This window comes from Cygnus olor, chromosome 8 (assembly GCF_009769625.2).
Source record: "Cygnus olor isolate bCygOlo1 chromosome 8, bCygOlo1.pri.v2, whole genome shotgun sequence".
NCBI lineage: Eukaryota > Metazoa > Chordata > Aves > Anseriformes > Anatidae > Cygnus > Cygnus olor.
In genome coordinates, this window is record NC_049176.1 from 11,297,648 (window position 1) to 11,324,378 (window position 26,731).

At 47.9% G+C, this 26,731-nt stretch overlaps 1 protein-coding gene across 3 annotated transcripts in view; it reads left to right on the forward strand.

Annotated features, from left to right (window-relative positions):
• Positions 1-26,731, forward strand: part of ACBD6 (acyl-CoA binding domain containing 6) — an 81,997-nt gene that overhangs the window by 45,540 nt on the left and 9,726 nt on the right. Inside the window, exon 5 of one of the 3 annotated variants that reach the window (XM_040565180.1) lies at positions 22,551-23,341. The exons of 1 other annotated variant lie outside the window; for it this stretch is intronic. In XM_040565180.1, the coding sequence (XP_040421114.1) occupies positions 22,551-22,835 (285 nt within the window). In that variant the 3' untranslated portion in view covers positions 22,836-23,341. Of the gene's footprint in view, positions 1-22,550; positions 23,342-26,731 lie in introns of those variants that run through there. One more of the 3 variants, XM_040565178.1, reaches the window with a different exon arrangement.

Genomic DNA, 26,731 nt, shown 5'->3' on the forward strand with positions numbered 1-26,731 from the left:
TTTCTGGAGGCAGTGAATGCACAACATGCAGAACTGCACCCTAGCTTCGTGCTCCCCTGCAGCCTCACCGTGACATCCTCTGTGTTCCTTGTGCCAGGAGCAGCAAGCTGGCCTGGCTGGAGACAAATCCTTGTCCCCAGTTGTGTCTGGTGGTGCAGTGCCAGCCTGGAGGAGAAGGCACAGCCCTGCTCCTGACTGTTAGGTACTGCTCGACCACCTTTCAGGGGAGCTCACTGCAGTGGCAAAGCGTACGGTGTCGGTGCCCTAGGTGGAAGAGTGCTCCTGGGGCAGGGTTGGACACCTCTGACTCTGGACACCTCCTGCTGCAAGAGCAAGGCAAATAAATAGATGGTTTGAGGAGGATTCTGTGCTCTGGCACAAAAGCCCCGTGTAAGTGGTCGTCATGTGCAGGGAGCATCGCAGCTTTCAAGTCTACAGAATATTAGTGCTGTTTTAAGAAAGATGAAGGGCATCGTGGTCTAATAATTGTCCAGTGAGAGACAAAATGGCAAATAGTATCTCATATCTGCAACATCAAAACAGGAGACTTGAGACTCATCCTGGTCTTGCTGTGGAGGCACTTTTTTTTGCATTTTTGTGTAATTTTGTTTTCTGGAATAATCCATGCATTCAAGGTATGCCTTTGAGTACGTGTGGGTAACTGTCCTGGAATGGTTATCACAGAGCAGCTTACTCTGAAAAAGCTCTTCAACCCGACCTGGCCACGTGGATGAGTCTTAAACACTGTTAGCTGCTGGTGGGTCCGTATCACTTGGCATACAGGATAATTAAGGACTACGTCTGAATCAATATGTGGTGGAGCTGCTGAGTTAAAATTGTACCCAAATATTCCTCTGTTTTGACTTAAACCACACCATCGTGCAGTTCTATTAATCAGCTTATTGATGTTATGGAAATCATTCGTATACGTAAAACTGTAGTATAGTTATAGGACTTCAGGGGTGAAAAAAGTTATAACTGACCTTCAGTTTTGTTTTTTTTTGCTGACCCTTCACGTCCTCGGTAAAGGCACACATCACTGTCCAGAGACTTCAGAGCTGCTGTCAGTAAGCTTTCCATGGGTTGCCCACGGACCCTCAGGGGTTTGGGAAGGAAACTTGAGAACCAAAGCTGAAATCTGCCAGGTTAGGAAGTCTGTTGCTGGTATGTGTGGATTTTGTTTTACTCATTCGTGTATACCTGTCATTTCAGCGAAAGGCATCTAGTGCCTGTGGCTGCCTGCAGTGAGAGTTGGTTGCTCCTTGGTGCCAATGTGGATGTTGCATCTGCATCTTGTACTAACTCACACAAGGCAGCACAGCTGTCTGAAGTCGTGCTTGTTAGCTTGTGATTTTGAGCTAGCTGGGTTTTATTTTTCTATTTTTTCCTCCAAGAGTAGCAAGAGGAGCGTGATTGCCTCCTTGGCTTGTCTTTTTTCCCAGTCCCCTGCCACAAACGTCTAGCAGACAGCAGCTACCATCTTCTCCATTTGCATGCTAACACACTGGTGAGTCAGAGGGCTTCTGGAGACCAGGACACGCGGTGGCTGTCCCGTCGTAATACCTTCGGTCACGTCTTCAATGGAAAAAAAAAACCTTTTCAAATGGAGACAATACAAACATAATAAATGGCAGGGAGGGTTCATCTCCCTCATGACTCAATCCTTCTCAAACAACATTATTATTGACTGGGCTATTGGTTGCCAAAAAGGAAAATCAATTGTACGAGAGGTAGTTGCTGGGCCACAGATCATAGGGCTAACCCAGCAGAGACAGGTTGATTTTTATCAACTGTGCAAAGACTAATTTCCACCATTAGCTAAAAATGAAGTAGAAATTATGGATATGTCAAATATTGCCAAGATTGGTGGTCTGTTGGTTTGGTTTTGTTTGTATAGTTCTTCTGTTTTCCTGCCTGACTCTTAAAGGATTTTGTGCATATAGGGTAAAAAGAAGCGAGAATAAGTCAGACCTCCTTGCCTGCAAGTCACTGCCTGTATTTTTTTATTTTTCCTTTCAACTATGTTCATTCTGATTTCACAGCAAGAAGGTGAACTACTTCAGTGTCTGTGTGGGCCTCGTGTTGGAGGTGTAGTGTAGACATTTGAAAGTGAAGCCAGTATCAGCCAGCACACATCCTTCCCTGCCTTCGTGCCCATGTTTTTCTGTATCTGTAGGGAGACATTGAGGAAATTGGTGTGGGCATCTTGATAGTTCTTGATGAAGAACGAGAGGTCCCAGGCTGTGCCTGCACAGCTTTCCCCTCCTTGTTGACTATGTGCCTGTGTCCATGCAGCCCCCCACCACCTATCAGAGCAAACACCGCTGTAGGTAAGGTGCCAGCCATCAAAGTAGTCAGCTGTTATGGTCGTTCTCTAAACCTCATCAAATTTAAAAAGGAAAATACCTGAGCTTTGTGCCCTTTTTGTTAATGGCCCTGGTATAAATTTTCCCCTGAATATACTAAAAGCTTGGCTCGTAAAGCCATGAGGACCCTCTCCTGGATCTGACGAGTGCTGCAGAGGTTTGGCGGCGTTACGCTCGCCACAAGCAAATGCCGCTGCAGGTGCTGCTGAAGTGACCATTGCTGCAGTAGGAAGTACAATGGCAAATGGATGAAGAAACTAAACAAAGATGAAAGGCAGGGCAACGAGTAATGAGAGCAGAATTATTAACCACAATAGTTTTCTTCTTTCTCTATAACCGCCCCCCCCAGCCCCTATCTCAATATTTCTGTAGTCGGCTTTGCCAAGCAGATCTCAGAAGACTGCAGGCTTACACCCCTTCAGTCCTGACGTTGTTGCCAATGGGTGTGAAATCCATTAGCCAAAAGAAAGGAAAGATCTGCTTAGTGACAGAGGGTAGCTTTCTACATTAAAGCATTGACATGGTGCCAGTCACACAGTTATTAGAAGTGGCACCGCTCCATGTCTCTCCTGTGGGTCTCTCTGTGGAATGGAGATTGGCAGCAGGTTGAATGTTAAATGGTCACCACTCAGCAGATGCTGATTTTACCTACTGGGAGAAAAGTCCCTTTCAGCAGAAGCATTTGCAAAATGTTTGCAGCTCTTAATATATGCTGGGGGATGTGGAGACTCGTCCCTGGTTTGTGCTTCTGAAGGCACCTCAAGTCTCATCAACACAAACTCCAGATCATAAGGACACGAAGATGTTTCCTTCTGCCTGTGCATGCTGATATTTTTTTTTTTCGCATTGTCTCTTCCCATCTTCCAGCTTGACATGTACAGCCTTTGTTTCTTCTGCTCCCTGTAGACATATGAATCATTGCTTCGTTGCTGGTGCAGCAAAGCAGTTGGCACCCTTGCTCCGGCAGCGCGCGTGCAGCACTGCCTGCAAAGCAGGCTCACCAACCTGCTTCTGTGTTATTCCAGCGGTGATTTCAGGATCCACGCAGTCCTTTCAACCTCTCCGTGCAAAACGAGCGTTTGAAAAAGTGAAATCCAAGAGCCTGTCCTGAAAAACTAGCGGCAGTCTACATTGTTTTACCCTCAAAGCTGCTTTCAGGGTAATCAAAATGCAGGGATTAAATTGAGGGACCAGGGACAGCAGCACACTTTAGGGAATTGCTGTGGGATTGCGTGGTTTGCGGGCATCACCTTGTCCTGAGGGCTCTGCTGTGCAGAGGGAGGCACTCTGCGTGGCCAGTGCTGGTGCAGGAGGAATGCAGTTTGCCACCAGGCACGTAGTTTTATCTCGGGAAGGCTCAGGGAGTGTGACCACCCTCTGCATCAGGACACGTCGTGCCTGTTTCCGTGCCTGACCAGCACAGGTTTTTGCAGTGTGGTGGCTGCAGTCTGCCAGTGCTCCCAGGAGCCAGGCCAGCAGCAGGTAGCTCTTAGATGGGTGCAGGTGGCACTGTGTTACCTGTCATGTCCTGGCGCAGAGGAGAAAAGGGTGTCTTATTCCTTACTGTCTGTAACCTTACCTTGAATTGCCCCCCTGCAAGGACTTGGGATGGTCCCAAGCCCCATTGTCCCTTGGTCTCAGGGTCATCTTCGAAATAAGCACCTGCCATTTCTGAAGTCATTGTTGGAAATGCTTTAGCCCCTCATTAAGGTATTTGGTGAGCTGCACAAACAGGATACCAGTGGCAGCCAAGCTGGTTTTTCAGGTGAATACATCATCCCAGGAATGGTCTGCAGCCTTGCTTCATTTCCTACGTCCCAGCCATCACTCTCTGTGCCAGGGGAACAGCCTTTGCCAAGCAGCCAGCTACTCTGCTCAGGGGAGATGGTTCCTGGAGCATTTGCGCTGGGCCACTTGAATAAGTTTTCCCTGTTTTGAAGGACCTAAATCCTGCCACTGGCCTTCTCCCTGAGGAGTTTTCAATATGGGAGGGTCTGGGTTTACTTCCCAAAAGGCATTTTGTATTCAGCCGTTGTCAGTTATCTCTCCCAGTTTGTTTAAAATATAGTAATTCTGAGCACATCACTGGGGCATGCTGAATTTGCAGGCTTTGATGCAAAGAACTTTTACTAGTTTTCCTAAATAAGATGGACTTTATTCCAGCACTTTGAGTGTTGGGACAGTAATGCTTTGTGCTTTCTTTTTAAAAGATTTTAAATAAGATTTTTACTAATTTACAGCTGCTGCTTGACTCCATGGATCATAAGTGGCAAAATGGCACTTAAAATGGCAAAGCTAATTTAGGTTTCCACCTCTCGACCTCTATATCTCATTTCTGCATCCGTGATTATAGTTGTCAGCACAGGACTCTTTCTGTCTCAGTATCACGTCTCTAGCAGCAGGAAGAGTAAATGCATAGGGGACAGAACAGGGTAAGCATAGAGATATTTTTATATATTTACCCAAAGCGTGTGGCTTGGAGGCTTCCTAAACCCCTGCTGTTATCTTTGTGCTCCTGGATTTTCCTTTGATAATTTTCTCTTGTCCCTGTGTGGGTCCCAGCCTTTTATGCCGGTGGCAGCTCTGTGGTTGAACTGTGCATTTGCTTTGCACGTGCCACAGTCATTTCATGCAATAGCCCATCGTTCTGGTGTAATGAGGAACAGGAATTGTTCCCCTAGTTACCTTTTCTGTCCTGCTTTTGGCTTTATCAGCCTCCCCGAGCCTTCTTGATCACTTCTTTGTCGGACTGAGAAGTTTAATTCAAAATTAATCTGTTTAATTGTACCCTGTTTGGAAGCCGCTCAATAATTTTGCACCTCCTTGAATCATTCCTAGTTCCTCCATGGTTTCTTTCAGACATGGGAGTACCTCTTCTCCGTGCCCCTGCTGTAAGTGCAACGTGAATCTTAATGAAGCAATATAATGATGTTTTCTTACTTCCTCCCTTTTTTTCTAATGCCTCCTTTTTGTTTATTATCTACCATTGCATACTGAGCTGTGTTAGGATAGCCAGCTCTGTTACAACTCATCTCTTCCCACCGCGGTAATAGTTCAGAGCCTATTGCTGTGTATGAGACTAAGGATCATTTCCCCACGTATGCATTGCTTGGCGTTTATTAGCACTGATTTCCATCTGCCGTTTTTTTCACCCTGTCACTCTGAGATCTCTTTGTAGCATTTTACAGTCAGCTTTGCTGTGCTGTTTTGGAAGATGTAGCAGAGGTGGATTCTCCACTCTCAGCCTGCTTTCCTGTTCACTTACGTGGGGTTGAACAACCCACGCCCTCGCACTGATCCCTTGGAGTGATCACCAGCAATTGTGCAAGTTCATCTCTTATTCCTATTCAATCTTTACCTTTGTAATCAGTTATCAGTCAGTGCAAGGACCTTCCCTCTTGTTCAACGGCAGTATCGTTTGAGAGGATGCATTTGGAAGGCTTTTGGAAATTCATGTGGACAGGAACCCCTCCGGTGAGGTGCAGCAGAAGGCTCAGCAGTGCTCACCTGCAGAGGGAAGCAAAGGCTGGGGCCCTGCTCCCTCTGCATCTCACAAGGTGACTGCTTCATTGCTGGAAAACAGCAAATCCCACACTGCAGTAACTTTCTGGTTTACCTAACAGACCAGTTGGCCGTCCCAGCTTAGACATCCCGTGTTTAAATGAGCCTTCTGTCTCCTGCTACAAGGCTCAGCTTGGCTGGGATAAATCACCCTGCCCTAAGAAGGGTTTCTTACAAAATGAAGGCCTGAACTTAGATGAAGGTGGAAGGTGCATTGAGGCTTTCTGCTGTGGTTTCTCAGGTCAGGACCTGGCTATCTGCAAGCTGTGTTCCAGCCTTTGAAAAATTGGTAAACTTCCATCGTCTAAATCTGTTCCTCCTGTTCCAGCCAATTAAACATTAAAATGAGCATGACAAATAAGTGTTCATTTATGGGTCAATAACTCCGTAGTGTGTCTGTGACATGACTGGCTGAGACAATCCATTTTGGTACCGTCCTGGGCAAGCCGACATCTTCAAGTATTGTAATTGCTTTTATACAGAAATAGAAGTAATAAGGATAATGTAGCTATCAGGCCTCGACTCACGAGTTCAAAAACTTCCCCTTGCCAATCAAATTTCTTCGGTATTCAACCCGGTTTAGTCTCATTGCAAAGGCATTATTGTGCTGTCAGAAAATACCCTAATTGATATATGCGTTTTCTCCAATGTTGGATGTTACCTCCTTGAAGACGCTTGGTTTTGTCTACCAGCCAAGTAACTATCTGTGAGGAGGCCTTAGCGCACGCGTCGTGGCACTAGACAGGGTTGCCTTGTCCCTCTCCTCTCCCCCCACCCATTATATCTATATTTTCTCAGCACTATTAGATTATTAAATGCTTAATGACTATTCCATTCCTGCTAACTCTACTTTTGATGAGCTGCAGCGATAAAACTTTGGAACGGCAACGTGTGTATCTGGTTCCTTTATAGGAAGGGCACATTTGGGGAGCTGAAGTAATGGGGGATAAAACTCAATTAATGAATAGAAATAAAAAGAAGTAAATGAGGTAATCAAACTCGGAGAAATTAGTATTGGCAGGTTCTGAATGATGCTTTTGGATGAACAATCTTTCAGAATCCTTCCTTGTATGCTGCTGCCGTCTCTTTATTTATTATTAAAATAACATGATCCATGAGGCGCTCGGGGTGACTCCCAGCCTAGCTAATTCTAATTAATCCAGTCAGGGAGAGCAGCAGGGTAAGTGGAGCAGTCTATCGGATTGAAATTCATAACTTAATTGAGGTCAAAGTCCCGGGTTGGGAGAACAAAAGTCTTTCGCTGGGACCAGGCAGATCAATAGCAATAAATATCTGGCTTGGTTACAAGTAGCTTATAGTGACGGATTATCTGACACTGGGCAGAGGTCTTGGTCTTGTTAAGGGCAAAGTCCTGTGGCATGCCCAGGCAAGGGTGACTTTCATCAGTGCTCCCTCCAAAACCTTGAGGAACTCCTAAAGGGCTCGTGGGAGCCGCAGAAGAAGGACGCCCATAACGAAGTCCAAGTGAGTCGTGCTGAAATTTGGATTCGGTTTCTCAAGGTACGGGAGTCTCGGAAGTAGCACAAGGGCACGTGTCACATTAGTGCTGACGGAGGTTGGAAGAAGTTGCTCAGACTTACAGGAACTTGGAGCTAAATCACAGCTTGTCCAGAGAAAGGCCTTTAGGACCGGGGGAGCTGAGCGGTAGATTGATGGGCTTTACGCCAAGCCTGTATTTATAGCACGTTTACATTAGATGAGAGAGGAAAGTTGGAAGAGGGCAGTGTAAATAACCACTAAGGTAGATCTGTCGCGGTAGAGAAACCAGCAGAGGCAGGTGTGGTTTCATCTGATCTTCAGAAATGCAGACACTGTCTGTGCTCTGACCTCCAAAATGTTCATGGGTTTGTATGTGCCAGCGATGGCTGGGACCCCCAGTTCTTATCCACGGCTCTACGGTGTGACTTTGAGCGTTGATGGCAGCCCTGGTCCCAGGGGAAGAAGCCAGTTGGTCCTAGCCTGAGACCTGGGCACCGTACTGTCCACACAGCCCTACCTGGTGGTACCGGAGTATTTGTCAACAGTAGCAACCTCAGGAGCTTCTCTGAGCTCTTAGTAGGTGGGTGCTTTGCCTGGTGCTCAGTATCGAGATGCTGTCTTCACCCGGCCTGGTTGTTATTAATGCAATATTTATGCAGATTCAACTGTTCTGCTCGTATCCTCTGAAGAGGACAAATCCTGCTGTGGTCAGCATTTGATCCATCTCTGATGGATGCTGTTCTGCCAATGTACTTCAACACCGCTTGGAAGTGAGATGGAAACCACAGCTCAGATGCAGCCAGTGGCTCTTTGATGTTCCCCCTCCTCCCCATGAGCACTGCACCAGACTAAAGCATCTCTTAGTGTCCCACTTGCCAAAAATGTTCAAAAGATCTCTTCAGCTCCGCTGTAGGTGAGATGTGTTGGCTGGTCAGCTTGCAGGTTTTACCTTGATGGTATTTCGGTGTTTATAAGTGGTAGGTGCACCCTCACACCTTTTTGAAACTGCCTCCGGAAAACACCTCTTGTTTTCCAGTGCAGGACATTAGCTTCATATGCACAAATGGACAGCACAGCAAACAAGGCAGCTGTTCGGTGCGTGTGTATAACTGCTGCTGAGGTTTCCTCACTGCCTTGCAGCACCTCAGCCTCTCTAGGTCGGTGCTGTCCCTCTCCAGACTGCTGCTGCCCTGGTTATGCTACCCTGTTCCTTCCCAGCATAGCCCAGGGCAAAACAGAGTTCCTGAAGCTACTAAAAACTTTATAAATGTCAGAAACCAGTAACAAAATTGCATTGGCAGCTGCCATTTTCCCTGTTATTGTAGAGAGGGAGATAGTTTGTTGTTTGTCATTAGCAGTTGTGCATGTTATTAAAAAAAAGTAGTGCTGGATGTCCCAGTCTGCAGCACCCCTGGTGATTAAGCGAGGAAGTTCCCCTTGTGGTTTATTAAGAATTGAGTTCAGGTTTCTAATTCTCCAGTTTTGCTACAAAATCCTGCGTGACCTTGAACAAGTCACTTGATTTCTTTCTGTCTTGGTTTCCCATTTGGGAAATGCTGGGGCAAACAATTGTTTTTTATCTCATGGATATAACAAGATTATAAAAATATGGTAGTTCTAAGACCCTGAGAAAACCGATCAAATGAAATTAAACAGATCTTGCAGCCCAGATGAAATGAGATGAAACAAGCATGAAACTATTAGGGAAAGAAATGTTTCTTTATCTTCTACAAATAAAAGTGCAAAGTGATTAAGTGGGTCTTTTCTAGCTATTAGCAATAACAGCTCTAGCCAGCTGACTTTTGCCACCCTTGAAAATTAATTTGCGGGGTACAGTCTTGAATTTAGTATGCTTACAATAAATACCCCTAAAAATGTTGTCACCTTCTCCAGTGCAGGGTGTTACTGCTGTGATAGTACTGCAATTACTTGCCCTACGAATAAAAAGTGGCTGCTCTAAATGAGATGCTCTAACACGATGGTTTGCAAATTTCTTTTAATTGATTTTTTTCCCCTACGATATTTCCTTCCTTAGTTGTACATATATTTCCATATGTATTTTATATATATATATATATTTTATTATTATTATTTTTACCCAGGCTGGTTTCAGAGGTCTGGTTCACAGCATGTATGCGTCCCAGCCACTTGGGGCTGGGAAGTGAAGCCAGGGTGAGCGGTGGCAGGGCGATGGACCGGGTGGCTGGAGGTGGCCTTATCCCCAGCAGCTTCTCCTCCTGCCACACAGCTGCACACCAGAGATCACCGCACGTCCCTGCTGCTGGGAGGCTGGGCACGTTCCCGTACGAGCTTGGCATGTGCAGGAGATGATGGAGAGGAGGAAAGCCCCAGCTCTAGAGCCATTTTCCTTCCCCAGCTCGGGGAACAAATGAGAAATGTCACCCTTTCAGCAGGGCCCTCAAAACAAGATAGTGATTAATGAACAGAACGGAAGAGAGTAGGGAAGGAGCTGCGAGTGGCTGACTTCCTGCAGCACAGAGGGAAGATGAGAAGCGTTTCAGAAAGCACTAGGCTGCAGCGTGCTACAGAAAAAGCCTGGTAGGTGCTTGGGCAGCCAGGGGCAGGGTCACCTGTGTGCAGGAAATTTCAGTTTATTCTTTTTTTCCTTTTTAAACTCAAGTTTTAGTCACAGTCACACCGTGCAAATGACATCTGAGTCTGAAGCCAGATCTGCAGAAGCTGCCCGGTTACCTTCTCCGTGATGCCCTATTCCTGATGCTATTGTCAGGATATTTCCGAGCGATGCTCACAGATTACACGGCAATTTGGCTTCTGAAGTGGTGTGAAATTGAGCATTGCAGTCTAAATTCCACTGGTCAAACTCAGAAGAGGTTTGTAAAGTTATGGCTCAGCAGTTGCAGGTGATCGATTTTTCATACCTTGATAACCGAGCGCTTGGTTTTTGTACGACAGGAGGTGATCGCGGGCACCCTCACCTCCAGTCCTGATTGCAAAGTAAAGAGGTTAATGCGGACCGTGAAGGCAGTTTCGATCTGGATGTTTCACAGCAGCAGAAAAACAGAGAGCTCTGGTGACTTCTGCTTGTCAACTTCTCTTCTCTGCTGGAAAAGTTAAGCGTGGATGTGGTCAGCTTGCAGTCATCAGCTGGTAGGAAGCAACTTGCTAAGCCACAGGAGCCCAGTGGCTTGGGAAGTCTAAAACTGAAGAAGATGCAAACTAGAGTGTACCACAGGAAGCATTCATTTTGACTTGTTTTAGATTATCTTTTTTTTATTTTTCCTTTTTGCCGGGTGTTCCTCTTGTGCACGTGTAAATTACCACATGAAACAGCTCTCTGAATTTACCTAGGAACAACTACACGATCATAGAGAAACTCTTAGGTTTCATTTTGTCAGACAGAAAAGGAAAGCACAACTTGAATCAAAAAGCAAAACTTACAATGCTTTTAAAATATTTACAGAAAAGGCAAGTTTTCACTGCTGTGCCCAGTTCCTCTACGTCTGTATGTGAGCAGGGCACACCGGTAGAGCAGCACGTTGAGAGTGATGGGCTCAGTGTTGGCCTGAGCTCTTCTAGCTGATTTTTATGGCTGAAGCTAGCACAAATGCCACTCAAGGCATCAGGCAAGAGCAAAGACTGTCACTTTCCCCAAAAGTTCTTCTTGGCATCAGATGCAGAGCGACAGGTAGTGCAAATGGAAAGGCTGAGTGAATGGAAATAAGGGAGAACAAAACAGAGACCAGCACAGAAATAGGAATCGTGGCTCAGCGTTTCCCCAGGCGGTGACACGGAGGGGCACGGCAGAGGTCCTCTGACTCCGGGGATTTAAAACATGGCAAGGTGTCATTCCCGAGGACTTCTGATGAAGGACAAACACGTGAATTCCCTACTTAAATCAACAGGGCTTTTATCTGCGTGTATCTTGGGGCTGAACGTGTCCCTTTCTGTGATCGGATCGGTTAAAAAAAATAGACTTGCAGGTGTGGCTTTCTGGCACGTCCATTGGGAGATAAATTCAGCGATGGGGAAGAAATGGGAGACTTTTCATAGAGGAAAAGAGAAAATTGATTAATTTGCATAGGAATGTATCACAGCTGTACCCCATGCAGGAAATGTTTCCTCTCGGGACAGGGTGGTTTGAAACCAGCCAGCCAGCTGCAGAATTAAGTCTGATCTGAGCAGATAGTGGCACTGATGGTGGCACCGCGTTCCTGGAGGGACGATGCCCTGCTACTGACAGCACCTGGTGCTATCTCCGGGGTGTCATCTTCCACTTACACGCTGGAGTTTGCTGCTTCCAACCTGCGAATGCTGCAGTGATATTCCCCGACTGGGGAATTGCCATCTAGATCTGCCAACTGCAGCCTGTCTTATTTGATGTGACTGCTTGTTAGCTCCTATGGTAGCATCTCCTGCATCATCGAATAGCATAGAAACATCCAACTCGGTGCTTTTCAATCGTTTCGTCCTTGAGACGTTTATTTTGTAGCTGGTGCTGTGTTTCAGCAAGTTGGTTGTGCATCCTGTGAATCTGGAGCTGTAGCTAGTCAAGGATGGTCCAGGAGATGAGCAAATACATGTGAGATAGCCGTGGATGGTCCCTGTGTTTAGCAACACCCTTCCAGCAGATTAGTGGTTCCTTTATCATGGTTGCTTTCAAGGCACTAGGCAAGAAAGATTTCTGCAGCTCTGGAGAAGTGACAAGGTAGAAAGAAAAAGAAGAGAAATTTGCTATGTTTTGGTCATTAAATAAATTTTCTGCAAAATGGGAGTTCTGGTTATTGCTGCTGCCCGATAGGTCTTTAGTATTACGGCTTTATTTTTGTGTCACCAATTTTATGTCGTGCTCTGACCCTGAGGATCTGTATTTTAGCTGTGGTGTCAGCAGATACCCACCTTGTTGTGGTACGGGTGCTGTTGTCACCCGTCGTGTTCCAGTCTGGCAAAATCTTTTTTTTCCTCATTTTAAAACACTCACAGTTTTCATCTCCATTTCTCCTAGGTGCCTCCTGCAGCTACTTGGACAGCTACACTGCAGCTCCACAAAGCACTAAGTGGCTGTTGAAGGCTGTTGGGGTGAGGTGGCTAGGCATGTCTCAGGAAAGAAGCCTTTTATTTTCCTAAAATCCTAATTTTCTGATAGCCACACCTTTGGTAGCTGATATTTCTGCACCCTCTTACCGGGAGTTCATAAGTGCTGGGGAGCAGCAAGGTGCGGCGTTGCCCTCCCTTGTGCACACCGATACCTGGGAAAAAGAGAGAGTAACAGTAATTATTTGATCTTAAGCACTGAGGGTTCGTTTTGCTGAAAAAAAAAAAAAAAAAATCCTAAGCAGTGTTTTAGAGTGAGATTCAAACGGTTTCAAAAAGGCATCGGTTAAACCCGCCCGCGTTGCGATCGCCAACGAGTGGATCTTTCAGATGGCTGCGCGTTCCCTGGGGGTTCACATTATTAATATCTGCCTTATGACAAGGTGGCTGTGCTGATGCCAGGTTTTTTTCCCAGCCAGCATGATTAATTTTTTTTCCCTTTCTTAATATCTCAGAGCCAGATGCTTCTCAATGTCCTCACAGGGGTGTATTGCTGTTCTTAACCGCTCCTCCTTCTCCCCCACCCCTTTCCAACTAATTCATATAATGGCTCCGGAGATGTGTTTTGTAGAGCCACAAAAAGCAAAACTTTGAAAGCATCCCAAGATGATGGACTTGACATGTGCAAATCTGTCCTCCTGACGTTCCTGGTGGGTTTGCAAGCTTGGCAGCAGGTAGCCTGTCAATAACGTTTGCCGTTTCGGGGCGTGCTTATTTGCCTAGCACTTTGCAAATTGTATACACGCAGAAGTGCTGAAACGCAGATATTCTGCTGGGGAGAACAAATGGCAGCGGGGTGTTGAACTGGCATCTTGCAGAGAGCAAAGGAAGGTTTGGCTGAGGAAGAGGAGCACGTGGTAGCTCTACGAAGTGCCCTGGGTCTTCAAGCGTTGGTTAATTTGAAGACTTCAAAATTTTGCAGTACTGAAAAGGGTTTTTGTTCTGTAAAAAGAGAAGAAACGAATGCTCTGTTGGAACTCTTGTGCAAAAGTCCAGCTGCACAGGCTTGAGTTTTCCCAGCCTGGAGGTCAGAAGACCTTCCTTAGCAAGCTGTGCAGGAATGGTTTGTCCAAGAAGCTCATACTTCTGCCTTATCCGTCCATCAGTTTCCTCCGCGTAACGGATTCTGACAACTTCTGTATTGATCCTCACCTGCTTTCAAACATTACTGCACTCACCTGGACTTCAGGGGGGGTTTCCTGGGGGAAGCAACACCCCAAATCCCAGAAACAGAATAGTTCATGGTGGATAGATTAAGGGATAGATATAACGCAATGAATTTGCCAGTGTGAGCAGGGGAATTGAGTCCTTCCTCTCGGTCTCCCTTAGTTTCGGTGCGAAGAGGAGGCTGCCAGGAGAGCAGGAGGACGTTGGGAGCATTCCCTCCCGCAGCAGGTCACCTCGCTGCATGTCAGGCACCGGCAGGCAGAATGGGAATTAAGTCAAAATTAACCTCAGTTTGGAAAACCACTAGCCCTGCTTTATTTGGCCATTTAATTGAATTACACGACGCTGTGTAAACGTGCTGACCCGCAGACGTAAATTGCTCCTCCCTTCCCATTTCCCTCCTTCATTCCCTCACGCTAATGCAGCCGGTGGGGATGTGACTGCAGAGAGAGGGAGAAAAAGAGGAAAAAAGGCTGGAAATAAAAGGAAGAAACTCCAGCCTTGTGCAAACCTTTCCCTTCAGTGTCACAGCTGCGCTCACCGTGCTGTGATCTTTGGTGCCGCTAAGCTGATTGCACCCGCTGAGGGGTTCATCCACCTAATCCCATGGTGCTGCAACTGGTTGCTTTCTATTTAAGCACAATTTGTATTTTTTATCCGAAGAACTAAAAGTCAGTTTGGCTTCAGTGGACTCTCGAAGTGGGTCAGGCTGTTACGGGGACCCACTTTTTGACGTTTGCTCGGTTAATACAGGAAAATAGGACGCATTAGTGGGCTCCGCGTCCTAATGGATGCACTCGGGTTGGGAGAGGTCTGTGCACGCATTAGGGCTTGCGGTGTCTGGCATGATTCGGGAGGGATGGATTCAGGAGGGATGTGCTGGGAAGGTGCTGTGCTGCCACTTGGACGCCGCAGCAATTTTGGACTTGCTCATGCAGGCAAACCACGCCGGCACCGGCTGTGCATCTAAAAGGGACTCTAATGGGAGATGCCAATGGGTTCGATTGATTTCATTAATTTAATAATCAATTTAAATCCAGTTCTCAGTTATTTTTCCAAGGAAGGGTTGATTCCCATTTGTTAGCAACCATTAAATATGTTCATTTGCAACTAGATATAACCTTTATAGTAAATTCAGTTCTCTTGCTAACCAGATACACAATATCTGTGCATGTTTATTTAATTTAACTAAGAGTAATTTAACCTACTTTATTCACACTCTTAATTTTTACGTTTGAATTAGACTTGAAAACAACAACTGAAACATTTATTTTACTAGACTACTGTTGTTTTGTTTTCACTCATGCCTAAGTGCATATGAATGGAAATAAGAGTTTCATTTAAAAGCCTTACAAGGAATTTTGCAAATGCTCCTTAAAAATCAATTGAAATCTCACCATAAGTATGATGATGGGGCTTGGTTTTGGAAGGGGGAAAATAAACAGAATTTTCTTTGCATTTGTGAATAGCACACTTAGGAAAGGAGATGATTTCTGACACATTCTGGTAGTAAACCTTCCTGCCCAAGTTTTGTTAACAAAATCAAGGATTTTAGGAGCAAAATGAAGGAGTGACTGAAGATGAGGACTACACACAGGTTTCAGTTCTGCACTTAAGCATTCTTAAGACCTAGTAGGTCTATTGCCTCCTACTTCATTTTTATCCAGAAATAGTCCAAAGCTAGTCTAATACCTCAAAAGAGTTGTTATAGGAGTTTATCGTGTAACTTACCTGGTGATTTTCTTTAGATAGCAGGCATCAGATGCATGCTGCTTGAAAACATACGTTCTTTTTCATTAACTGCAGTGATTTTATGGGGTTGTATTCTGCTTGAGCCATCACTTAGGTTAACCTAATTTGAAATACATCATTGGAGTATTTTTATTTTAGCAGAAAAAAAATAATTTTATGTCTTTCAAGCACTAGACAACATTAGTTTTATTTTGTAGGAGGTTCTAAAAAAGAATTTTTTCATGATTCCAAGTACAACTTTTCTTATAAACTCTAAAGCCCCATTAAAACTGTTAGAACACATTATTTAAATTCCTTCTTCTTGTCTTTAACTCTTGTTTAATTGAACAAAACCTGTAAAGCTGCTCGGTAAAAGTGGAACAAGACTGAAGATAACACAGGAGGTGCGCACAAGGATGCTAACCCACTTGTGGGGGGTCTAGCTGGCAGCTGGGACAGTTTCAGTTCACACCTTGTGCTTTTCAGGTTTGGGCTCTTGATTATTTTGTCTTCCCAGATTACCGAATGAAGGCAAGATTCTCACTAATGTAGGCTTACGTGTGGGCAGATCTTATTAGAAGAGGGAAGACCTAGCGTGGAAAAGGACAGCATGTCGTACCGGTCAGAGCACGGGGAGCTCAGCATCCTGAAACTAATCCTAGCTGTGGGCTGTGCTCCTTGTTTGACCTTGAGTAAATCAGACAGTCAGGTTTTTTTTGTGTGTGTGTGTGTCTCGGTTTCTGTAACTGTAACATGGGAGTATTATGTGCATATATCCCTGGGTCTTGCCTAGATTAATAAATCAATATTTGTAAAGTAAGCCTCAATAAATGCTAACTGTATTAATACGTGTGCTTGAACCTTGCGCAGAAGTTTGGGAACACGCCTGCATTTCTGCTGTGAGAGTGCCTGAAGTGCATCAGGGGCTCTTGGCCAGGGGTGGTCGGCTGGGAGAGACCACTTTGGGTTGTGTTCGTCCTCCCAGGGGACTGCCTGTAGCACAGATCTGCCAGGAGGTCTTGAATACAACTTTTCCACTTAACATGCTCCCCCATCACCCACTGTCAGCAATGAGATTAAATTCTGTGCGACTGCAGAGGACGTTGCATGATTAAAATCCTCTTTTAGAAATTAATATGTACCATCGCTCTGGAGTACGGTGCCTCTTCTCCGAGAAGGGTATTGTCTCCTGAGCACTCAAGGTGGGAAAAGCCACCGAGTGAAGCTGTCTATCTTGGAATTTTATGCTGGTGCACAGTTGCTCTGCTGACAGCTACAACTGCATAAAATCACAGGGACCTGGGGACTTCTCCCTTCACAGGGTCACGGTGATGTGGGACACGTTTTGCAGGATAATAAAAGGAGGGTTTCAAACTTTTAAGTCCTATCAACAACAGGAAAGATTTCCTGAAGGAGAATGGTGATCCAAGTCCACAGCGACCCATTCTCCATAGCAAATCTCTTCCACATATGGGTGTCCTGAGCAAAAGCCCCTTCCCCCCAGGTGTGGCATGGCAATTCCTTACCGTGTTGCCCACGTCAGCCCGAAGAAATCAGCAATCAGCATGTTTGCACATCCAAATGCAGCCTTCAGCAGGCACCAGACACTGGTGCAGCCACCAAGGTGCCTTGCACACCAGCTTCGTGTGCTCTCACCAAGCAGGGCTGCTCGTTTGGTGCAACCTGAAGCTCTCCAGTTGCCATTTCCATTCTGCTCCAGGTGCTGTGAGGCTGCATGGCGTGACTGGGAGGCACGGCAGAGTGAGTTATCCTGGGTGGATTGACAGTTTTCTGGAGGAGCTTTTCTGGAAGCAGCTGGTATTTGCATACCCATGCTAAACGCAGCCTGCATGCTTTGAGAAACGGGGCTCAGCAGCCCTGGCTGTGCCGAGCAGCCTCGCTTTTCACACACACCTCCCTAGTGCCACGCAAAGCAGACGACAAGAACGAGTCCCACAGGTGTTCCCTGTTAATATACGTGGGGATGTGATTGCTGCCAGTTTAAATCCTGCAATGAATGTAGTTCATCCCTCTGCAAGGCTTCAGGCCCTGTTGGTGAGGGTAAGCACATTTTGCTGCTCTGAATTATCCTTTGAGAAACTGCTTATGTTGCCAGCCCATCCTCTGGGGCCGGTGTCTGCTGGGCGAGTTCCCCTGCACGTGGCTAACATCACACCTTGTTTGCTGGGATAGGGAGTGAAAATAGCCGTGTCTGTTGTACAGCCCTGAGGGTTTGGGGTTAGAGCAGGCTGAAGCGATGTTCCTAGTGCTTGTGCAGTGCTGTTAGGCTGCAAGGGACTGATTCAGGTCACTGTTAGTGGGTGGAAGTCAGTGAGGATTTACATTCCTTATCTTTCTTTTACAATATCCAAAGAGAACTTGAAAATTATTCATTTGAAAAGGGAGCGGAAGATTTATCTTCTTTATAAACAGAAGTTCTGGGTTTTATCTGTTAATTTTTTTCCTAATGTAGCTGTGGAAATTCATAAAAGCGTGTATTTCAGACGGAAGAAATCTGATTTAGGGGAATGATTTTTCATCTGAGAGTGTATATAGAACTGTGCCTTTATTTGCTGTTAATATTTGCCTGGCATTTGAGTCTAAAATGAACTTGTTAAAGCACTCTGCCCTCGCTGCCTTCAGTGGGTGGCAGGCAGCACTTCCACTGCTATTGCCAAGGCTTCCAAAGAATTAGAGTAATAACTTCTTGTGTGAAATTAGGCTTTACCGAGTTAGACTTCCATGGCTGTTTCTAATCTAAAAAATAAACAAAAAAACTTCTGAGCATCTTGAAGAAGTCTTTAAACAACATGAAGGTTGCAAACCTTTTTCTTCTTCCCAAGTTTTTTAAATAGTGATTTATTTTTTTCTGGACCTTGTTTTCTCTGCCAGCTTCCCACTGTGCTTGGTTCTCCTGTTCCCCAAGTTATGCGGGAGCCCCCAGAGGGCTCTGGAGACTGGATTTGCTCAGGACCCTTGCTGTAGCAGGTTTCTTGTACTTTAACAGCCTGATCGTCTCTCACCTTCCTAACTTGCTCCGGGAGGGCCCTAGCTTCCTGCTCGTGGCTGTGCAGGAGCAGTGGGATTTAAAAGGAGTTTGTTCCTTCCCTTCCCATAGTCCTGCGGTGTTCTTTAGAAGATTAATTCAGAGTGTTCTAGAGAAATAGCTGCCTTTAGAAGTACGTGTACTGGCTGATTCAGGTATACAGGCAGAGGGTTCCAGAATAAAAATGTACAGATGTCTGCGGGGTGGGCACACATCCAGCACATCGCATCTGGGCTGGAGATGCACCTTTTGTGTTGTGCCTGCGGAGCCCAGGGCATCCCGTTACCCTCACCTGTGCACTTCTGATCGTTCCTCTGCGGTACTAATTTCCTTGTTGGTTCTGAAATGATGTTTTGCAGTTAGGTATAATTCAGGCATGTGAAGCTGCAGGTTTTACAATAGCCGTTGCCACCCCCAGACCATGCAGGTGTCTCAGGAGCGACAGGCTGCTGCACACCAGCTCCTCCCAGCTCCTAATTTGGCCCCTGCTGTCAAGGCATATGCCTCCAGCCCTGCTCTCCTGACCCGCTCCAGTTCTCGCCGCGGAGCCGGGGGGAGACACGCGGCCGTGCCCCACGCTAATTCCCCTCCTGTAGCTTCAGGCATGGGGATGTGTGCCCCAGCTGGAAGGCACGTGGCACATTTGGAGGCCTGCTGGCAATGTACAGCCCTGGAAATGCCTGGACAAATGTGCTGTGGGATCGCAGAGCGCCATTTTCCCCACACCTGGCAGCTGGAAACACCCACAGATCAAACACTGAACACATGGGAGGCATTGATCCATTTTACAGGTGGGGAAACTGAGGCACGAAGCCGTTGGGGCTCAGCCACTGGTCACGGCAGAGCCTTTCCCTTTCCCTCGCAGGCTCGTGGCTCCCAGCAGCTCAGTCCTGTTGTTTTTGTTTGTTTGTTTGTTTTGTTTTGTTCTTGTTTTTTTCAGAAAACTGAGAATATGGGGGAATTCAGAAAAATGCGAACTCAAAGCAGGCACACGGTTTCCAAAGTCTGGCTTTCTGCAGCTGTTAGCGGGAGGGTTGGTTTGGGTCAAAACGAACGCAAACACTCCTTTCAGACCACTTCACGTTTAGTTTATGGACCTGTTAAGGCAGCAGGATAATCCCTTTAGCTTACCCATGTAATTCCTAGTGAATATTTATTTTAAAGTGACTTCTGTGCCCTCCGTCATTAGCAGAGGTTAGTAATGCGTCTCCCAGCTGCTGGGCTCCACGCAGCAGCGGCCGTCAGCGGGAGGCTTTCTCCTTTTGTCTCCTTGCGGGGTTTTTAAACCAACTCTTGCCGGCTTAACCCCGCCAGCTCACCTCTAACCGTGGGGAAGAGGGTGCTGAGGAGGGTGCTGAGCCCGGGCTGGGCTCCGGGTGCCGGGCATGCAGCCCCGCCGGGGGAGGACGGAGCCGGCGGTGGGTTCAAGGACGTGCTCCCACGTTAATGTGCGCAGACATGCTCCCGTGCTGATTGGCAAGGTTAACCCGGGGAGGCTGCAGCTTTTCCAGCTGATTTGATTAGACCCACTGCTTTATCCCATTTCCCCCCACCCCCTCGGCCCAGCACCTCCTGATCCTTTTAGCGCAGCCCTTGCTCCGGTAAGCAGCCCTTCGGATCTCACCCCTCCCCACCACCATCCTTTTTCCGATTTTCGTGCAGAATTTTGACAGAGTAAAGCAGATGATGCAGCCCTAAAGGGAAGATCAGACTGCAGGGTCTCAGTCTCAGGGGTGTGTTATCGTTACTTGTCAAGGGGCTGCCTCCTCTTCCTCGCTCCCCCTGGCTCTGCCCGCTCCCGGTGTGCATGCGTGAGTTTGGGGACTGGAGGGTGAGGCTGACGTGGCCCCAGCAGGACGCCCATTGCCCTCCAGTTCCTCCTCTGCCTCCAAAACTGGGGGCAGGAAGGAATTATGTGGCCAGCAGCCCCAAATGACAGCTGCTGGTCCCTCGGTCCCCTGTAGCCCAGAGGCTGCTTGAAGTCTCAGCTCCGATGCTTCGACGTGGGTTCCTTCATCCCACAGATGCAGCCTCGCTAGGACACTGCGGACTGGTCCCAAAGCCACGCAAACCACACCACATTTCAGCAGCAGTACCCATGATTTTTCTGGACAGAGGTGGCTGTGGTCCCCTGGGAGCAGCACAAGTGGCACTGGTCCCAGTGCCAGGCTCCAGGGCTGCCAGATCCTACTCCAGCCCCGCTCGGCGTTTCTCTCGCACCACAGAGGCAAGCGCTTTGTGTGCCTCCAGTTGTCAGTTCTGGGCTCCATCCCTCGTATTAAGCTGATGTCTGTCATATTAAATACTCCAGGGGAATTTGGAGCCTTGTGTCAGCGTGCATAAGTGCCTCTTGCCAAGTCTCTTTAGTCCTCATAAATAAATAAGTGAAGCCCATAAATTACAGGCGCTCACAAAACCAAGAGCGCCCAAACTCCCAGATGGAAATTACTGGGGACAGACCGACACTGCTGCATTTTTGGGAACCCCACACCGACCCGGGGGAAGGTCCATCTGGGCTCTTTGTCACACCATCGCCAGAACTGACCTGAACCGTTGAGGGTTGAGGAGCTCAGCCCAGCCAGGGGCTGGGTCCAGCAAACAGGACCGACCCCACAGAATCGCCCTGGGGAAGCAGCGCAGGCTGCAGACAATCCCCTGCACGCGACGTATTAAACCTTGACACACTGCATTACTTAAGAGGTCTCGGGGAAAATTAAAACCCTTTCGACTGGGTTTTGCAATGCAGGGGAAATTTTAGCGACATTTAAAAGGTTTCTCTTGTGTTCCTCTAATGGGATAAATAAAAAAAGGCTTGTTTTAGGCCAGCAAATGGGGGGACAATCCAATTTCCCTGATTCCATCAAGACACTCTTAAAGCATTAGCTCGTGCAGTTTTTAAAAAAACGCACACAACAGACTGACCCCTCTGCCTGATGGCTTTGAAAAGTGTCCTGATGCGGAGGTATCCCTCCTACCCGACGCGATTCATCGGGGCACGCGGGCAGCACTCCTCGATCCACTCCTCTGCCCTTAACCTGTTTAGGAGGGCAGCGGCACCGCGGGTGGGGAAAGCTGCGCAGGAGGGGGCACGGCCACCACTTCATTACTTGCCGCAGCCATCCACGCCGCTCTGCAGGGGCCGTGCTCGGGGACTGATGCGCGATGACACGCTCCTTGAATTTGGTGCTTTTGCTCTCAGGAGGGGGAAAAAAAATGACATTAACCGGTAACGTTTCTGATGAAAGAATGAAATCTAAGCGGGCCCTTTGCGTTTTTAAGTGGTGTTTTGGCTCAAAATAAATAAAGGTCCCCCCGTGGAACGCTATATTTGCAGCTCAGAAAGATTAGTGTGTCAACACTTAGGTGGGAGGGGGCTCTGGGGGTGGATAGCGGGTGATACGGAGCCTTTCACCTCAGGGTCACCGCTTCAGCTCTGCCCCGGCTCGGTGGCCACCACGGGTGGGTGCCATCTGCTCCCCAGCAGCACACCCCCTGCACTGGGCTGGTCCCAGCTCTGCACACTGGGACAGATGTCGGGGTCCCAACAGGCTCCTGGGGCTATTTCAGCAGCAAACGGGACGGGGCCGCCGAGCTCAGCCCTTCGGCTCAGGCCGGGTGGCACTGGGGGACCTTGACCTCCTGCCGTGCTCACGCCCCGTGAGCGGCGAGCCTGTTATCCCTGCCACGGCTGGGGTATCGCCTTCAAAAAGCGGGGCATCCCCGGCCATAAATCTGTCTGTCAGAAAGCCGGCCGCGGTTTTCCCTGCGTGCCTCCTGGTCCTGCTGAATTTCATTAGGAACGCCGCTATCACGCTCTGAAAGAGCCCTTTAAAGCGAAGAGCAATTCTGCATCTCACTAAATAAGTGATGACAAACCAAACTGCACATATTTAGTCTGGCTATATTTTAATGGCACTGTGGTTCCTCCGAGAAATCCCAGTTACTGACAGTGTGATGACCCGAGGCACTTTTCCCCAGATGTTTTTCCTATCTTTTTTTTCCTTCCGTTTTGGCACTCGATTAAAAGCTGGTTGGAAAGCTGACTGTCTGCGGATGAGCAGCACTAATAAACCTTTATCCTCGCTATTTCTCTTCTCTTCCATCAGGAAATGGTCCCAAGGATCGTAAACCGGGAGGGGAGTTTTCGGAGTACAGCGCGGAGCTGTGCTGGGTGGTGGATGATAAAACGAAAGAGCAGCTTGGTGCACAAAGGGCCTTATAAAATAAAAAAAAAAAAAGGTAAATTAGCGACTGACACAACTCACAGAGGCTGTGTAAAGGCCTTTAGATGTCACAGCCCTTGGAGGCGAAGAGGCAGGAGCCTCTTACGTCGACTCAGGCCGCAGCTTCTCCCTGGCAGCGGTCCACTTGGGGCAGGATCCAGGCTCTGATGCCTTCCCCCTCTGGCAGACGGCTGCGAGTGCGCGAACGCCCTCTCTAATTCCAGATTAGCCACAGAGAGCAGCAGTCGGGCTTAAGGAGCAGGCGTGCTCGGGAGGAAGGGCTTGTCTGGAGGCTGCGGGGCACGGCACTGTCCTGAGATGCTTCGGGATGTCTGGGCCAGGTCCCTGGTACCACGTTTGCTCTAAAGGAGCAGAAAAAAAATGCCTGTTGGGCTGGGGGCTGGGGGCCACTGTAATTCGGCTGCCCATTTACCCCAGCCTTCCCCAGGGCATAATTTAGTAAAATCCAGAGCTCATTTAGTGTGTTTTTATAACACCAAAACCATGGTTCAGACCATCCGAACATGGAAAGTTTTGATTTTGCACACCAAGCTGAACAAGGTTTATGAGACCAAAACAGAGTCTCCAGATTCTTTATCCTCACCAGTTTAAAAGCGAAAAAAAAAAAAAAAAAAAGAAAAGGAACTGGGACGTCCCTTAGGCCACAAACAGCACCTCTGGTCCTTCTGGTACACATCTCCCCGTGCTTGCCAGCACTGCTCCTGGCTGCGGCGCAGGGATGCAGGGATATGTTTTGCAGCTCCTTCTGTGCAATGCAGTTGCAGCCGTGCCTGTGGTCGTGGGGACTTGTTCAGGAGGCTGAAACCTGCCTTCCAGCCGCACAGCTGCTCTTGCACTCCTGCACGCCTGCAGTGTCTCAGCTTCACCCTGTCATTCCCACCCTGCCTTTGCCTGAGCTGGGCAGACTCGAGGTATCTGCGCAGACACCTGCGCTGAGCAAACTCCTGTGTTTGGTGCTGCTCTGGCCCACGCAGGGATGGCTTCTGTGCTTTCTCTTTGATTTCTTTAGCTAATAGCCACTCAGCTGTTGGCTTTGAGAATGGCACTTTAAACAGAGAGGACATCGAGAGCTGCAGGGTGGCAGCTCCCGTGCCATTAAAGTTGCCAGTTAAAGGTGCAACACCTCCCTGGCCACCCACGGCTGTGGGTTCAGTCCTTCCCAGGAAAAGCAGTGTGTTACAAAGTCCTGAGCCCCTCCGAACTCTTTTAAACACAAGCCTCGAAGTCGGGAAGAGCTCAGGTGAACAGAGCAGCAGCAGTAACGCCCTCAGCTCGCGCCCACCCCACTAATTTCGGCAGCCCCGTGGAGCATCCTTCTCTCTCACGGGGCAGAGCTGGTGCTGGGTGACTGGCAGCTCGGTGCTGGATCTCACCCTGCTCGCGGCATCGCCAGCCTTGCTGCAGGACAGGGGAGCCGTGGTCAGGACGGTGCCTGCTGCCCGCTAAGCTCCCCGCTCCCGGCCACACGTGCTGCCCCGCTAGCCGACAGCCGGTCCCACGCAGGCACGGCGCCAGCGGTGACTTTACAGGCTTTGTGGCGGAGATTATTTAAAGGAGATTAACCCTTCTAAACCCCTTAGATTTTAATTATTTCTGTATGTATTTATAAAACCTGCAGCCTGCTGGTTCCAGGGCACAACTGCCCCAGTCCCCATCCGTAACCTGGATTCAGGAATACACAGTGCGGCCCTATTACAGGACAGGACTGGGCTGGGGGCATTCCGCTTATTTATTTATTTACTGCCTTGGTGGAACAATCGACATCTCAGATGAAACTGAAACACTCTGCTTTCCGATTGTAAAAGGAGCTAATAATGATATTAAATATTAATATAATATTAATATAATTAATATAATATTAATATTAATTAATTATATTAATATAATATAATTAATATAATATTAATATAATATTTAATAATAATATTAAAATAATGCTGCATTAATTGAGCTGTTTGTGAGCCCTCACTAATTGTTTCGCTTAGGGCAGCCCTGCCCTTAATGCACGCTGCTGCCTATGGACGTAGGGTCGCTGTGCTGGCAAGCAGGAGAGGGAAGGAAAGGGAGTCCCTGCTTTGTTCCTTTGGTCTTTTATATTGGTGTTGTCAAATGACAAAGCCTGGAAAATTGCTCAGGTAGCACTCAAAGGAGAAAACCAAAGGGCGTGCGTCTCCATCCTTTGATGCTTTCTCTCCTATTTGCCCTGTTAGTGCTGGGCTTATTAGTTTTTTTTAGAGTTAAGGAGTGATGGAGGGAAGGTTTCCACTCTGCACGTGAGCTGTAAAATCCAAATATTTCCGTCTCACAGAGCAACCCAGCTAACCTCGGGTGAGGCACACCAGTCCCTGCAGCAGGGGCAGGACACCTAACGGTGGTGGTAAGCTGTTCCCCCTGGGGACGCTGGGTCAGAGATGCCGCAGAACCCTTAATACGGTTCACAGTCCTGGCTTGAGGGCGATAGCCCTATTTCTGTGTGTGCTAGGATTGCTGCTGAAATACAACGGTATTTAAATGTGTCTGTTTGTTTCGTAAATACAGACATAAAAGGTGGCTGTTAGAAAGAAACAGACCCCAGAGCATTACGGACCCCGATGATCTGAGAAAAAGAATAGGTCACTTTGAGGACATTTCCTGAAATCAGATGATTTTATTTATCCTTGCGCCTCAAGCAAGGAAATAAATGCTGATAGAGCCAAGGAGCCCATAAATAATTTTTTTTCTGGGAGAACTCTTCAACATGCACGCGGTCCTACTGCTCCGGTAGTGCACATTTGACCAATAGCAATTAATTTCTTATCACGGCCTTTCCATGAGCTAAGAAAACATTAATGTCCCCATTAGGAGGGGAGATGCGCCCGGCTCCCTGCGCTGCCCCGCTGCCTGCCAGGAGCAGCCAAGTGGCAAGCTCAGGAAACCTTCAGTTTTCCTTCAAGCTGCCCCAAAGGTTAATTTATCTTTTGGGATTTTGGGATTCGCACGGGCAGGGGCTTCAGCTGGAAGCACCGGACCCTTGCGCTCAGCCCCATGCCTTGCGGCAGCGTGGGGGGGGGAAGCAAAGGGTTAAATTTCGGGGCTGTAGAAGCAGATTGTGTTTTCCTTCTATGATGTGGGCTGACAAGACATCAGTATTCTATTCATCTGTTGGGAATTAGGCTGTTAATCCAATCAATGACTCTTGAGCGAGCCGCAGCCTGCCTCCCCACTGGGGAACAATCGGATCAGACGGGAGATTGTTTAAGAGCAGAGCGCGGTCCCGGTGTCAGGTGGAATTTCCAAGCGTTCCCTAGTGAGTTGGGGATGGGAAAGCTGTCTCAGCCCATTTATCCTGCCCCTTAAATAACCAGGTATCTGCTAAAGTGATAAAGCAGCACAAGAGCAGAATGGGGAGCGACGAACTTTTACATGGGGGGGCAGGGAAGCGCCGGGAGAAGAGATATTTGAGCATCATGTAATATAGGGCTACAAAGGAGAGAGAGGGAGCAGCTTTCGGCTGTCCTGTTTGCAGCCCGTGCTCATATATAGGTAGTTTTGTATGGCTGGCTCAGCTGCAGCGCTGCGCTGCCTGTTGCAGCTCGAGGCACGGCTCCTTGCAAGGTTTGCATCCCCATCCCTGCAGTGGGACAACAAAGCCCAAATTTTCCAGGTTTTGTGTTACACTAACACACCTCTGCGATGACCGGGAAGGTGCCTGATGCTGGAAGTAACCGAGAGTACCAAATATTCCTTGGGGCACTACAAGCACAACCCCCCGGTGGTGCTCGGGTGCACAAATCGGGGCAGAAAGGCGCCCCGGGCCGGCAGCCCAGGCAGTCGCAGCAGTGCGCGAGGCGCAGCAATCCGGTTGTTCTGCAGTGAAACAGCCACGCTGCGGGGGGATATCGAGGTGTGAGCACTGGGTCCTGATGGCAGGGGATGTGATAAAGCCCATTGAAACTGCACGTGGAAATTGAGGTGCACCACTAGTCGGAAACTAGGGCAGTGAGGGATTAGCGTAACCCTGGCCCTCTGAACTCCTCGGCCAGCGGGGTTTGGGGGCAGTAGCG